Below are 14,651 nucleotides of genomic sequence, written 5' to 3' on the forward strand. Positions count from 1 at the left end.
TGAACTTTTATGAAAATAATGTACTAGAACTTTTGTAAACCAAGTGGCATAATAAAAATACATTGGCTTTTATATCTGCATAAATTTCCAAGTAGTTTCATACGAAATTTGAGCATTCAAGCTAGTCTTGATATATGTAAATACTCTACACAGAATGGCAGCGTAGTAGCACAATGTACAGTTCTAAAGAAGTTTTACAGGACCAAAGTGGCAAGCTCCTTTCTCCTGCGCCTCTCACAATAGCATTCAAAACATTCAAATATTCCAATTACTGAAATTGCTTATGTTTGTGGTACTAGACCAGCTTTTTCCAGATTTTGATTCTTAAAAGCTCACCTCACAATAAACTATTGTAGTCTAATGTCACACAATTTAAATACACTAATATGTATACAGGCTATAATAATGTTTCATAAGGGACTGAACACCTTTGACAAATTAATTTTAACAAGTTTTTTCAAATCTTTTTCCTTTGGGTTGAACAGTCATAAATGTAATTTTAAAGAACAAAACATAAACAAAAACACATAAGTACTAACAAAGAAGCATTGTAGACTTACTTCATAGAAGCTTATGGCCATAGTATATCGGACAGGAACTTCAGGGTCATGACAAAGGCAGAAGAATATAGAATATAGTTCTAAATGAAAGTTCTTTGGATCCACAAAAACTATCATGGCCTATGGAAAAATAGTCTCTAATTAACAGTATTGCTAAAGAGCTACACTATCAGAGAAGAAAACAATGAATTACAACCAGCAAGACACTTGAAGATAATAGGTTGTGATTTTAAAGACAAAGCGTTGTATTTTTGATGGTTGTGTCAAAATACAGGCATCAGACAAGTTAAAGGCTTAAGGACTATGTGATTTGCAGATCTTTCAGATGCACTGGAGGCTTTTTTTTCTGAAGACAGAGATTAAAAACACAAGGTATACACCTCAGTTTTATATATCATGTTAATGTTTTGGTAATCTAGTGGAAACTGCAATTGGAGACCTCAGAACATTTTAACGAGCGAAAAAACAAGCATCTGAATTTCAACGTAATTGTGTGTGTACATACCTTTTTGCTCAAATAAACCAACAGATTTCTACCTACATACTTGGTGCTTGTCTATAAAAAGTAGAATAAAAATAACTGTCTACCAGCTCTTGGTGTTATCTTATTTTCTTTATAAATGCAGAATGTCAAAATACAAAATGGATTTAGAAAATCATGAGTGGTAAATTTAAATACCTCTTACAAACTAGAAAATCCTTTTTGTATTCAGGCAGGAACATATCTAAAATATGAATCTAAACATTCAGACTTAATCTTCAAGTCGTTGCAATGTCATGACACACACAAAAAAACTAGCCTTGGATGGTTTGAAATTAGCTACTCTGCTTCACAGTTATCTTTTCAAGGCCTTTGTGCTAACGGTTTAGAGAACACTTACAGGAAGAATGAGACCAGCAATTTCTTGGAACTTGAATTTTCCAAGGGAGAGATGGAATCTAGCTAAAATGCATAACTGTTGGTAATAACTTCTCTATCCTTCTCATGGTTCTATACAGTGAACATTATACATTACACAACTCAGGTAACTTCAGATTAATGTTACTTACTGGAAAATTGTAAGCACAATTCTTCCTCACTGAAATATACTTCTTTTCCTGTTCCAGAGTTTGAAGTTGTAGTTGATTATCATTGTGTCCATTTTCCTGCTGCAAACCCAGTGTGGAAAGCTTCTTATAAAATTCCAAAAACCGTAAGTGCTGCTCAGGAGTAAAAATGCCTCAAAAATAAATAAATAATAAATAAATAAAAATAAAAGAAGCTTACTTTTCTCATTACAAATGCTATTAATAATGTCCCAAACTCATTTACAAATCTTTGAAATATGCCAAGATTTAACCTACCCTCCCCCCTTGAGCCTAGTGCAGAAAGAAAAATGACACCTAGCTACAACAGAGTGAATCTTCTGTTTATATAATTTTTGAAATAGGTTTTTAAGAGCAGGACTGTGTATTTATATTTTTGTTCCATTACTATTGGTTTAATTTTTATTAATTATTTAGATCTTTATGGAACTCAGTCACATGAACACTGCTTGCCTCCAGGAAGTAGAAAAATTGGGCCACCTTGCAACAGATAGTAGAGGTATAAGAACAAAATTAGAAAACATACAAGCTGGAATGCAACTAGCAAGATGACTTCAAAAATTAACAGGTCATTTCATAAGTATGCATTTGTAAGGGACTGATCAAGGAAGGGCTGAGTTTTCTAATCAAGGGAAACAGAAAAGCTATCAGTGATTGATACCAAGAGGTTGAAATGCTTAATGCTTATTTTCTTTTTCAAACTTCACTAGTATAATCAGGCTCAGTACAATTAATGACTGACAAAGGTGCCAGCTTCAAGTAGAGAAGAAAAAGGTCAGTGAATACTTAAGCCATGACAGACATTTTCAAAATGTGCAAGGTCAGATGTCCTTCAGTTCACTATGAAAGAATATTAGAATTACTAGCTGCTGAAATCTTACATAAGTGGCATCAGACTGGAAAAGGGCTGAAATGGTACCATCAGAGGGGGAAGAACAAGCCATATAATTATAGATCACTCAGATTAACTTTGCGTTTTTGAAAAATGACCAAAAAAATCACAAAATGTACTTGTAAACACTGAAAAGGAATCAAGAAAATGAGTAACAGCCAACAGGGCAAATGAAAGGTTATCAAACTGATTCCATTTCCATCTAATACTGGATAAGACCTTTGAATACAAAAAATACAGTAAAGGGCATGTGTGTTAACAGTTTAATAAGCAAGGGATCAGAAATAGAGATGAGAATTGATAAACTGGTTTCAAAGTGGTTTCAAAACTGCATGAAAAAGCAGTTAAAAGAAAGCTACCAAATAGTTCGCTCTCAAAACAGACAAATGTATGAAGAAAGGCCTATCCTTGTTCTGTTACTATTCAATATTTTCACTTTTTTGGATGTTGCATTACAGAATATGCTTATTAAATATTCTGACAACATCAACCTAGAAGGAAGACTGTTATTCCTTCAGAAGATAGTTTTAGAGTTTAAAATGATCTTCAGAAACTGGACATATCGTATTAAAATTTTAGGCTGTTATTCCATTAGTACATTGGTAAGGTATCACGCTTAGCCATATATGTCAAGAAAGAGAAAGAGTAACTAGATGATAGTTTTATAAAAAGAAAAAAAGAAAAAGAAAAAAAGAAAAAAGAAAAAACTAAATTTTGAGCTGCTTCTGTTCATAGGCTGCACTTGAAGAAATACTGTCTAACTATTGCAATCTGTTAAATTGAAAAAAAAAACAGGCTATTTTTCACAGTTAAAAATGTAAAAAGCAATTTAGATTGCAACGCATGAAATAGGCCTTCCACTTTGTTCTGCTTTACTAGGGTGTAACCTTCGAGAAAAATGGGAACCAGTCAGATGGCATTCAGAGGTGAAAGGAGATCAACAACTGAAGTCAGTCAACCTTAAGAAGACAGGGAAGACATGATAAAAACAGGATGGCCTCTTCTATCTCTTCATTTCTGTAAACACTTAGGCCCTGTGGAATAGCCCTTTCAAGTTATTTGCAGTGAAGCAACTGTCACTTTGATAGTGTCTAGCCTGATCATAAAGGATGATTTTAAAGATCTGTAAGAAATATCAAAAGGCTTAAGAATCTAGGGGAAAATTCACTGTCATTTAAAACTGTGTTCTTCTCCTTCCCAGGTAAGCTCTGTTTAAAGAATCAAAGGTGGGCAGAATGATCAAAAAAAGATCTGCTGAGCTCAAGTTCTAAGGTACAGAAAACAGGAATTATGGGTACAGATTTGGCCTCAGCTGCAGCTGGGAAATCCATACGGTATTAGATCTCCTTTCTCCCTTCAAGGTCCTTATGGGCTATGCAGAAAAAATATCAAGCACAAAAGTGAACGTACAAAGTTAGCATCATACTGTGCTGTCAAAGGTTTCTAGTTTCAAACATTCAGTCACCCAACTCAGATCTTTCAGAATATTCAACAAAGTATCAAAAAATAATAAAATAAAATAACAAAATCAGTCAAATCAATAAATAAAAGCCATTATGTTTCTACTTCTGTCCCTGTCTAAACATAAAAGAACAATAACAAAATGGACTCCTTAAGTGAAAATTCACAAAACCCAATATTTATGCAATAGATGATTTCAGACTTTTACTGCCATATTATTTAATTTGATATATTCAAATGTGGATATTTTCTAAGTGCTTCAAATTTTCCAACCTTCCCTTAATCTTAAAAAAGATTATTTTTAAAGAACATTAAATCGTACCATATAATCCATTGCACAGTTTCCCTAAATGGAAAGACAAAGAAACTAGGATAGATTCATCTGCTTTGAAGGACTTTTCACAGAATGATTTCACTAAGGGGAGCACAGTTTGACTCCTATCATCTGTAAAACAAAAGACATTTTTAAGGTTAGCCATTTGTTATCAAACATCTAAAATGACCACATAGAGTGGACTTCTAAAATAAGTTACGAAAAATGTAATTTTGCTTAGGAATCTTTTTGGCAGTCACTTACTGAGGCAGAAAATAGGAGATAAAAGAAAGTGATGAGTACTACCATAACACAAGTCCTGATTTTTAACACCTTACCTGTTTTCTGTCTGTCTTTGTGCATTTATAAGGAAAGGGCACTCACCACTAAAGGACGGGACAGAAAATAAATGCACAGCTACTAACTTCTTTGTTCACCAGGAATACAGGGAGATAAAGAATACACGGTATTCCAACAATAAAAATTCTTACAATAGTAGGAATACAGGGACATCTAGACCAAACATGACCATGACCATGATGGTAAAAAAGAAAAATCTGGATCTGTTGGAAGTTAATTTTTTCAACCTAGTGAGAAGAAGAGGTTGCAATTCTTTTGGTAAACAACAAATTCACAGAGAAACTAAATAATCAAGGGGAAAGAAAAAAATATGAAATAATTTAGAAAGTGAAGTAAAATCCAGCAAATAGTGGCAAGCACCCTGCTTCCCTATAAAATAAAGGAGGAAATGTTCAAAGAAGCCATTTTGACTACTTTTAAATAAAGCCATTGTATTTTAAAATATTCAGATTTTAAAGGGATGAGGATTTTTTTTTAATGGTAACTTAATTCCCAAATTCATCAAATTCATACGAATGAACAACATATTTAGGTTGACCTGAAAAAATATTTTTTTATTGTGGGAAAGAAACCCTAGGATATAATTTTGAGTCATCTACCTTCACAATGTTTGTTTTGTAGTTCAGCCATGAAACCAAAAATTACTCAAACCAAACTTCTACAAACACATTCCTTGCAAAACTGTTAATAATCCCTGATTGCCTTCTCTAAGTTTTTGGGGTTTTGATAATTCTTTTTGACAGCTAAAAGCAGTAGTTAAAAGCAATTGGGAAGGTGGGGGAAAAACAGGGAGGAACAAAGAGAAGCAGAAACTTGACAGCATCAGTGTAATGGCTCAAGAATTTGAAAATTAACCTACTACTGTACTTGCTAATATAAGCACTCATTGCTAAAAAGTTCATTGATTGTATTTTCCCTAAAACTATCTTATTTCTTTTTGTATGTCTCCATATGGCTTATACATAGTGATGTATTTCAGTAATTCATCACCAAGTTCCTGTAAAGTAAATATTTGCTCATCACTCACGTATCAGGAGGGAGTAGTATAGTCAGTAAGATGGGTGTGGGAGTGGGAAATGTGGTGCAAAATACAGAGTTGCTAATGAAGATAAACAACTGCAGAGGTTGGAAAAAGACCATATAAAGAGCAAAGTGGCAAGCTATGAGCAGCAATCAACAATCACTAACAGAGCTTATAATAGAAAACTTTTTACATATACATTATTGGAAGGAACTTTAGTGTATTTCACTTCTTTGTACTGCCTCAGTTGTAAACAAACAGTGGAGAACACAACTGATACAGAGCCAAAGCTGCCTGCTATTGTCTACCTATACACCACTGAAAAATTTTCAACAGGAATGGTGATTGTAGGACTGGGCAGTGCAGTTATCCAGAATGTTCCCATGCATGGGAGCAGTTCGAGTAGCTCTCCTTAAAGTTCGCTCCAATCACTATTGCACTGAACTTGTGCACCATGAATGTCAGCATCCCACTACCACTAAGCCAGTACCAGATTCAAGAGAGAATTTCTTCTTCCTCCCATGAAGACACAGACACTCACCCCTACACCTGGACTGACATGAAATATTCATGCTGTTTACAGGAAAGATATTACAGGAAAGTGTTTACAGGAAAGAGCACTGGGAAAATTACAAGCATTTACATTTTCCATTATAAATAAAATGGAAAGCTTTATATAATACACACACTTTCTCATTGTGAATAAGAAAACTTTCAGTGCCATATATGCACAAATTTATGATTAAAATAGCAATTGCTCATGCTTAGTACCTCTAAAACAGATCAGTTGTGCAAACTGCATTTTATGGGACATGACGAATTTTTTTTTTGTGTTCCAAAACTAATGTTTGTCATACAACACTCAATGTTGAAAATAGATTTGAAAATGTTGAAAACATTTGCTGATACACACACATAAATATCATGTCATTGCCCAGCCTGGTTTCTTCAGCTCAGAAGGCAGGCTTCAGTCTGCCTAGGACTACCTTTGATTAAGAGGCAAAAAAAAGTTAATGGCAAAAAAAAAACACAAGTATCTGCATATGTTTAACTAACATTTTGTATTACGCATATTAACAGTATTAAGTAAATACTAACAACCCAATATTCCTATCTTTCATAGAGTAATTTTACTCACACAATTTAGTTTCATTATACTAGATGCTTAGAATAAGAAAGTAACTTACTTTGTGGACAGCTGGTTTACCCTTCTTAAAATAAATGTATTCATAAAGCATTGCAGGACATGAAATACATACAGAACAAATGAGAAAACAAAAAATATTGCAGACAGAAGAAAAATTTAATTATATTTATAACCTGTATTAAGAACTGGGCTACCAAGCCTAAGTTAAGTCCTTACCTGCATCAAACATATCAAGCAGATTCACTATTGTCTCAAAAGCTGCAAGGCGTACACTGCTGCCCTCATCTCTTGCCAGCTCTACCAATTCAGGAAGCACTACAGTTTTGGTTAGTTCTGTCCTACAAATTGAGGCAAGCATTTAACAAGAAAACATAATGAAACAATGTTGCTATAGCAAAAAATAATTATTATTATTATTTCCTGAAATACCAATTTAGACATTGTTTGGGTGGCCAAGAAGGAAAAAATGTCTAAGTTGTAAGAAAATGAAAATTAAATAACAACATGCAATCAATCTCAGGACTTTATTCTTCATCAGCCATGGAAATAAACAAGCTTAAAACGTGAAACTTCATTTATATAAAAGCATTCAAATGAACTCAAAATAAATCAGACAAAATGCATTCTGAAAAAGCTCAAAGGAGTCCAGCTATTTCGCTAAGCCACTAAGAAAACTCTTCTGATCAAATATTCAGAAAATACAAACTGCTCAATGCTATGGAAGAGTACATTCCAAAGCCAAAATGATTGAATATGGTTCATAGAAACCATAAAATATCTGGAGCTGGATTGATATATCTAGAAATACTATGTTTCAAAGACAAGCCTTCTTTACAAAGGGTAAGCAACTACTGCTCAGAGAACACACATCTTCCTGACTAGTCCAAACATGAGCTTTTAGGCTTGTTTTAAAGTAGTAATAAAATGGTTCTGCTTGCCTGTTTTTGCCTTGATAATGACTATCATTGTCTGTGTGTGTGATGGTCCTGACGACTTCAATCTTGACATTGGCAGCAAACTGCTATACTAGGGACTGAATTAGAAATCAGGGTTTCATCAGAGAGGTGACTAAGAAGGAGTGAAAGACTCTTGACACAGAATCATTTGCGCAGTAAGGTGACTGCAAAGTAAGATGAAAAAGAATTCATCTCCAGGAGCAAGAGCACAGCTTTTGTAGAAGCTACCAACCAGCACAACTTTCCAATGTCCCAATGAAAAGCTAATTCTTCATTGCTTGATTGACTCTGTCATGCTCTTTCTTTTTTTCTTCTGTTTAATAGAAGTGAAGATAAGAAGCTCACTTTGTTCTGCTCTCATGTACAAGCTCTTGGTCTGTCCATCAATTAGTGAAAGCTGTTGTAAGCACCAGATATCAAGAATGGGACCTCAGCAATTTATAAAAGCCAGGGATCTCACCCTCAATGTTTATACTGGGCAAAATATAAAGCTGCAGGGAAATGCTGATAAAATTATACTACACAAGCATTAACTGAGATGACAAAATCAAAGCTACATTTGACGCTTCATGCAAACGTATACAAAGAATTCAAATTCTATCATTTCAATCACAGCTTTTAATACAAAGCCAATCACAACCTCTGGGACAACAGACTTTTACAGAACTACAAATGCTCCAAATTTCCTTCCTATTAGTCTAACCAAGACCAACTATCCCTTTTATAGGTCAATGTGAACACTAACACTTGCAAATTTTATAAATAACCATTATCAGTGATTTGTACCTTGGAAAGTATTATTGTTACTAGTAAATCAAACTGTAGCTTAAAAGTTTTCTTCCAAACAGATGATTAATTATTTATTTAATATTATGAGAAAATCACAATACCATTTAGTGATAACATCACTAAATAGTAACATCTTGGAACTGCTGTCACATTATGCGTTCATCATTTACGTGAAGATGTGCTTATTTCTGTTAATTTAATTATCTTTATTTTTCTACTACCTATTCATCCTCAACACAAAACACAGCAACCACTTACACATTGAAAATACCAACAGTTTCCCACTTCTATGGACTAAAGCATCTAAATCACTGGGGAGGGACCAGGCAGAAAACTCAGACAGAAAGCAGTGTGTATGGGTATGTAAATGCTAAAAACAGAAGCTGGGGAGAAAAGAATTAAAGGAAATGATACAAAATGGACCACTAATTGATAACTATGTATTTAGCTCTATTAAACTACCGTACTAATGCTGGGTAAATTGACTGTAATACTGCCATTTGACACTGAGTAATACCTACCTCATTTTTAGACTTCCATCTCCAAGGCATAATACATCCAATTTAGTTCATTTTAAAGACAGAAAGTCTTTCCTCATTCAATAGAATGAGGAAAATGTTATTTCCGTTCCAAAATGGTCATTTATTAGTATAAGTTAATGCCCCCTTGTTACACATGAAAATAATTGTATTGTTTCTGCTTTCATATCAAGTATACCTTGAAATTAAAAAGCATTTGGAGAGGGAGTACAGAAAACAACATAAATGCACACATTCAAGTGTATTTCAATACCTGCCTGTCCATATATACCTGTCTTATATGTGAAACAAAACTGTTGAAAGAATATTCACAGATTGACACAAGTGCTTCCTAAAAGCTGCTACATAAAACCACTTTCTTCTTCTCAATAGACTGAGTTACAGGGCAAGGAAATCTATGCAGCTGTACGTTTTTTCAAATATATAAAAGGTTTCCAGGTTTATACGAAAGCAATATTCTGTGACTATGTCCACATCCTAGATAATATTTATTTTACTCAGAATAACATATAGATTATTTTAAAAATATATATTGTACTGTATTGTGTAAATCATCTTCAAAGACTGATTCATACATGTATGATTGCTTCTCAGCTCTTGATTATAAAAGAGGTTAACTGAAAAGGTTAGAGAAATCTATGGAAATGCAGATTTTATCTCATATGAAAACAACAAAAAAAAATCTCATAGTATTGAACAAAAACAAACGAGAAAAGAGGAATGAAGATGACTGAAAAAGACAAGAACATACAATGCAGAAAGAGACAGAAGAGAGAAGTAAAGGACTATATTCCAAGTGAAGACTGAAATCAGGAAGCAAAAATTAAAAAAAAAAAAAAAAAAAAAAAAAAAAAAAAAACTTTGCAGACATGTTTTTGTGGCTTTCCATTTTGGTAGCACCTAAAGACTCCAAACTAACATAACAGGTTAGAACCACCCCTCCCTTTAAAGGAGTTTTTAAGTGGTCAATCTCTGAAGAAAAACAGAACCCTCTCTTTCACTCATCTTTAATCTCCCACTAGACAGAATTCAATTTTAAGATAATTAAAGATATGTGAGATACCTGAGAGCAATCATAATAAATACATTTTCAAATTATTCAGTCATTCAGTTTAGTAAAGTGTTTATTACTTTTTCAGTTTATAAATATCAACAAATACTATCTTTGTTTTCAGCAATCACAGGTTCTTTTAAATACAAAGCTGTTCAATACGAAAAATGTTAAAACGTTTTACCATGCTAAGCTCCTCTTTGTTATAAAAGAAAATAAATACAAAAACAAGTGAATACTTTACTTAGTTATGAATAACAATGAATAATATTATATTTTCAACATTATTCACATCCTTTGAATTTTCTACTGCAAGGACCTTGCAGTAGAGCTATCTAAAGCACAAATATAAAATTATTTTATATGCGATATGGGCAAGTTTATCTGGGAATGTAGAAATTACTGTTCAGTATGACATTACCAAAACAATGTGAAATTAAGCATGTTACAGCAATGCTTAGCTCTTGCTGTGAATATTATTTCCCCTCTATCTGAGCAGGTTAAAAAACAGCATGAACATGCATTTCTTCAGTATTCTCTGACTCACAGGTTAACAACATTGTTTACAGGAATTCCTGGGGCTTTTTGTTTGTTTTAAAAACTTGGCATCTAAATAACAACATAACTCTTCATTAAAAAAATATCTTCCACAGGCACAGGCACAACTTCCACAAACATCAGTACTAACAAACTGAAGTGCATTTTTAGAGTATCTTTCAAATTATGTTTCAGCCTCATCCCTGAATCTGCTCATAAATTCACAATTTTAGAGGCCAGAGGGACTATTAAGATTTAATCTATCCACCTGGGTAACAGGGAATATCACTTGATTATTTCTTCAAGTCTGTAAGACAATGTACTGCTTTTTAAATTTTATTTATTTATTTATTTATTTTTATTTCCTGGCACAGGAACAGGTGGACAGACCAAGAATTTTAAAATAGCTGTTCACTTAGGGACTACCCCTGGATGTGTGGTTAATATGTTCTGTGCTATGTTAAAATAAATCTTCATGAACTGTTTCTATTACTATATGTGCATTATGAAGGTCTTCAGACTTAGAGTTGACAATGAACTGAAATTTGCTTGCAAAACACACATTCTTTTGCGAAAAATGGCATAATAATAATAATTAGAAACAATACTTGCCATAATCCTCATATTTTTAAATATACCTAGTGTCATCGACATAAAATTGAAATGATCTCAGGAAGCTATTGATAAACTCATTATTTACCAAAAAAAAAATAAAATAAAATGTTTTTATGGTTCTGCAATTCTACTATCATAAAGAAGTAAAAATATGAAAATGGACAACAGCCAACTGTAATTTCTAAGAACTAACCTGCACACACCAAATTCATTATTAAACATGCAAAAATTAAGCTAGAAAACTTAAAAGGGTTAAAGAAAAAATCTCTTTTTAGGTTACCATTAAACAGTTCATAGGAAGATTTTGCATTTAAAAGCAGTTATGCAAATTATACTCACCCTATTCCTTGAGCTATATGCTCCAGCTGCCGACACATGCAAGTTCTTACTTCATACTCTACATCCTGGCACAGTGATTTTACCAATGGAAGAATCTCTCTTTTAACACTAAAAACATGAACATTTTTTATTAATATATAGAACAATAATATATAAAATCCACTTTATAGTGCTCAAATTATATCCCTATATGACTTGTAAGATCAATTTTTTTAACTAATTTATCAAACGTGGCAAATGATTTTTCTGAAAACTTGAAATTATAAACTATATGTTATTAAGAAATAGAAAAAGGATTATTTATAGTCATTATTATTTCCTCATATTTCATCTATTATGTTTTTTAAACTAACAAAATAGCAGATAGGTTTAGAGATGCTGTCCTCATTTCATAACTATTTTCAGTACAAATTTTGAACAAACACTGTAAGAATACAATATAAATGGACGTGCAAATCCCAAATAATCTTGTCTTTACTTTGAAAACAGAAAAGATAGGAATCCTAATAAAAGCTGTTTGTTTTTTTTGAGTCAGAAATCATAATGGAATAAGACAGCTCTACTGATTCAGATGTGGATTAATCTTTTCCTGTGTATATCAAAGATGCTCCAAATCATCACTTGATTAATCTCCAAAACAGCACTTATACACTGCTGTAGGTCAGTCTTCTGACACCTTTTGAAACTTTGCCACAAAACTTAGTCAGCATTTTCCTGAAGATAAACCTAATTCTTACAGCTTGTGAAGATTTCATAAGACCTGAAGCCTGGTACATGTGCCAAGTACAATCTGAGCTCCCATGGTGAAAACCAGTGTCTTTTTTTTTTTTTTTTTCTCTCTCCATTTTCACATTACATAGTCCAAATTGCAGAACCTATTGAATATTTATCTAATTATGAACTGAAACTGTGATCCATATACTACCATAATCTCAGAAGCCATTAGGCTATTGTAGGATTATAAAATACATAGAAAAGTTAACTTTAAGCTTCACTACATCTAGGTGAAGGCAGTAATCTCTTCCATATCTTTCAGCCTTGAAGGTGAGATGAATGAATGATTTCAACTAATGTACTCTTTGGCCTTCTGTCAAGAGGTTAGAATACTGCTGTCTATATGTTACAGAATTCAACAGACCAAAAAACATCCACACATAGGAAAAAAAGGACAGTGGCTGAGGTAGTGACTAGTAATGCTGTGGGGTGAAGATTAGCCTGTGTATTTTTGCCATCTTGTGTATTTGTGTGGCATTTTATACAATGAGATATCACTCCTTATCAAGGCTTTAGGGCCTAGTGAAATAAAAACAATAGAATGGATTAGGAGAGACAGCACACTTGGCAGTCTCTAATACCTCTGCTTTGGTATGTATGCATAACCAAAGAGATATTTAAAAAGAATGTAGAACATGAATTTAAGATCAAAAGCTTCAGCACTGCAATGCCTTTAAGCAAGTAGATGCGAGTATTCACATTAAATCAATGGCAGATACAAAACAACTATTTTGAATTCTCTTTAAGTAAAAACACATACTACAACTTGGCAGATTTGGCCTTTGTGTTTCCCTTCATTGCGCAAGATGCTGTCATGAGTATTCATAAAGTGTCTCTATCCAAATCTTTACATTGTTTTAAAATTCAAAGGAAAGAATATGAGGACAGACAAGCAAATTTTTAAGTCAGTTTGCACAGCCTTCATTTATCACAGTGAAAATTAATTTACTTCTTATAGCAAAATTTCTCTAGAACTTGCAAAGATTATACATAGTCTTGGGAGCCTGGCACTTCAGATTCCTCTAAAGTAGGCAGTACTTTCAAAAAAAGACTCAATTTCAGCTAGCTGTTGGAACAGAGGGTAGACAAAGTAATGTTCTATTCCACAGTTGTGACTTCGTCCAAAATCTATAGCATAACCTGGAAGTCATGTGAAATATGAAAGAAAGGTTTTTAATTATAGTGTATATTTTATGAGGAAAACCAGTGCGATTCTGAAGAATAAAGTGAAGATATGTTTATATATTGCCTTCTCCTGAGGCCAAACATATGTCCTTAGCCAATACCAAAACCCGTCCTGTAAGAGGAATGATAGGGTGTCTTGTATCTTATTCGGCCTGTGACATTCTAAACCCGTGGATCAAGGTCTCTTTTCAGTTTTCTAAACTGTGCGCAGAGAACTCTAATACAGGATCAACATATCCAGAAAATTTTCAACCAGCTTCTTAACATGTAGCTTTTTCATGTCTGATATGTGTAATCAACATAGCAAATGAAAGTTCTAGATAGCTTCATTTTAGTTGCTTATAGTTCTTTTTTATTGAAGAAAAAATCATATTTTAAATAAATTTATTCCTAAACATCTTCTCATACAGTCCTGTTGTTCATGTTTTCCATTATCCTGAATTTTTGCATTTTGTGATAGATGAAAGTCACTATCAGACTGAACCTCCTGAGCTAGACATGGCTGCTGTGAATCTAGTAACCCTTGGTGGATTTCTTTCATAACAGGAAAAAAAAAAAAAAAAAAAAAAAAAGCATCCAATTGCCTGGACTGGTGAAAAGGTGTAACTATCATAAGACTGGAATGACTCCAAAGAATGCACTGTACCAACTGTTTGGGACAAATAAGGTATTCAGATTTACTTTTCCTGTTGTGAACCAGTCCAACCCCATCTAATAGCTGGATACTATCAAGGAATAACAATAGCTTCTAATGAATCTCCACATAGTTATATGTAGGGAAAAAAAAAATAAAATAAAAATTAGGAACAAGAGTTCTTAAGGGTTTGTCTTTACAACAAGAAAATCTAAGGTGATGTTGTGTTTTTTCTCTCTACGTTGCAGAGATATCCATTCCTAGAAAGAAAAACAATATGCAAGAATGATGTGAAAATGGCATCCATTTGAACCCGTGAAAGACCATACAATCTGAAGTTATAAATTGATGTACATCAGCAAGTGTGAATATGCTAGTTACACAGCGAACAT

The 14,651-nt window shown here is 33.2% G+C and overlaps 1 protein-coding gene across 2 annotated transcripts in view; it reads right to left on the minus strand.

Annotated features, from left to right (window-relative positions):
* Nucleotides 1-14,651, minus strand: part of PPP4R4 (protein phosphatase 4 regulatory subunit 4) — a 71,447-nt gene that overhangs the window by 21,243 nt on the left and 35,553 nt on the right. For both annotated transcript variants that reach the window (XM_082761616.1, XM_082761617.1), the window contains exons 7-11: nt 11,667-11,774; nt 7,057-7,178; nt 4,322-4,444; nt 1,611-1,780; nt 561-680 (exon numbers count right to left, since the gene is read on the minus strand). In XM_082761616.1, the coding sequence (XP_082617742.1) occupies nt 561-680; nt 1,611-1,780; nt 4,322-4,444; nt 7,057-7,178; nt 11,667-11,774 (643 nt within the window). The remainder of the gene's footprint in view (nt 1-560; nt 681-1,610; nt 1,781-4,321; nt 4,445-7,056; nt 7,179-11,666; nt 11,775-14,651) is intronic.

The sequence above is a fragment of the Aythya marila genome (genome assembly GCF_965140915.1).
Source record: "Aythya marila genome assembly, chromosome: 5".
Classification (NCBI taxonomy): Eukaryota; Metazoa; Chordata; class Aves; order Anseriformes; family Anatidae; genus Aythya; species Aythya marila.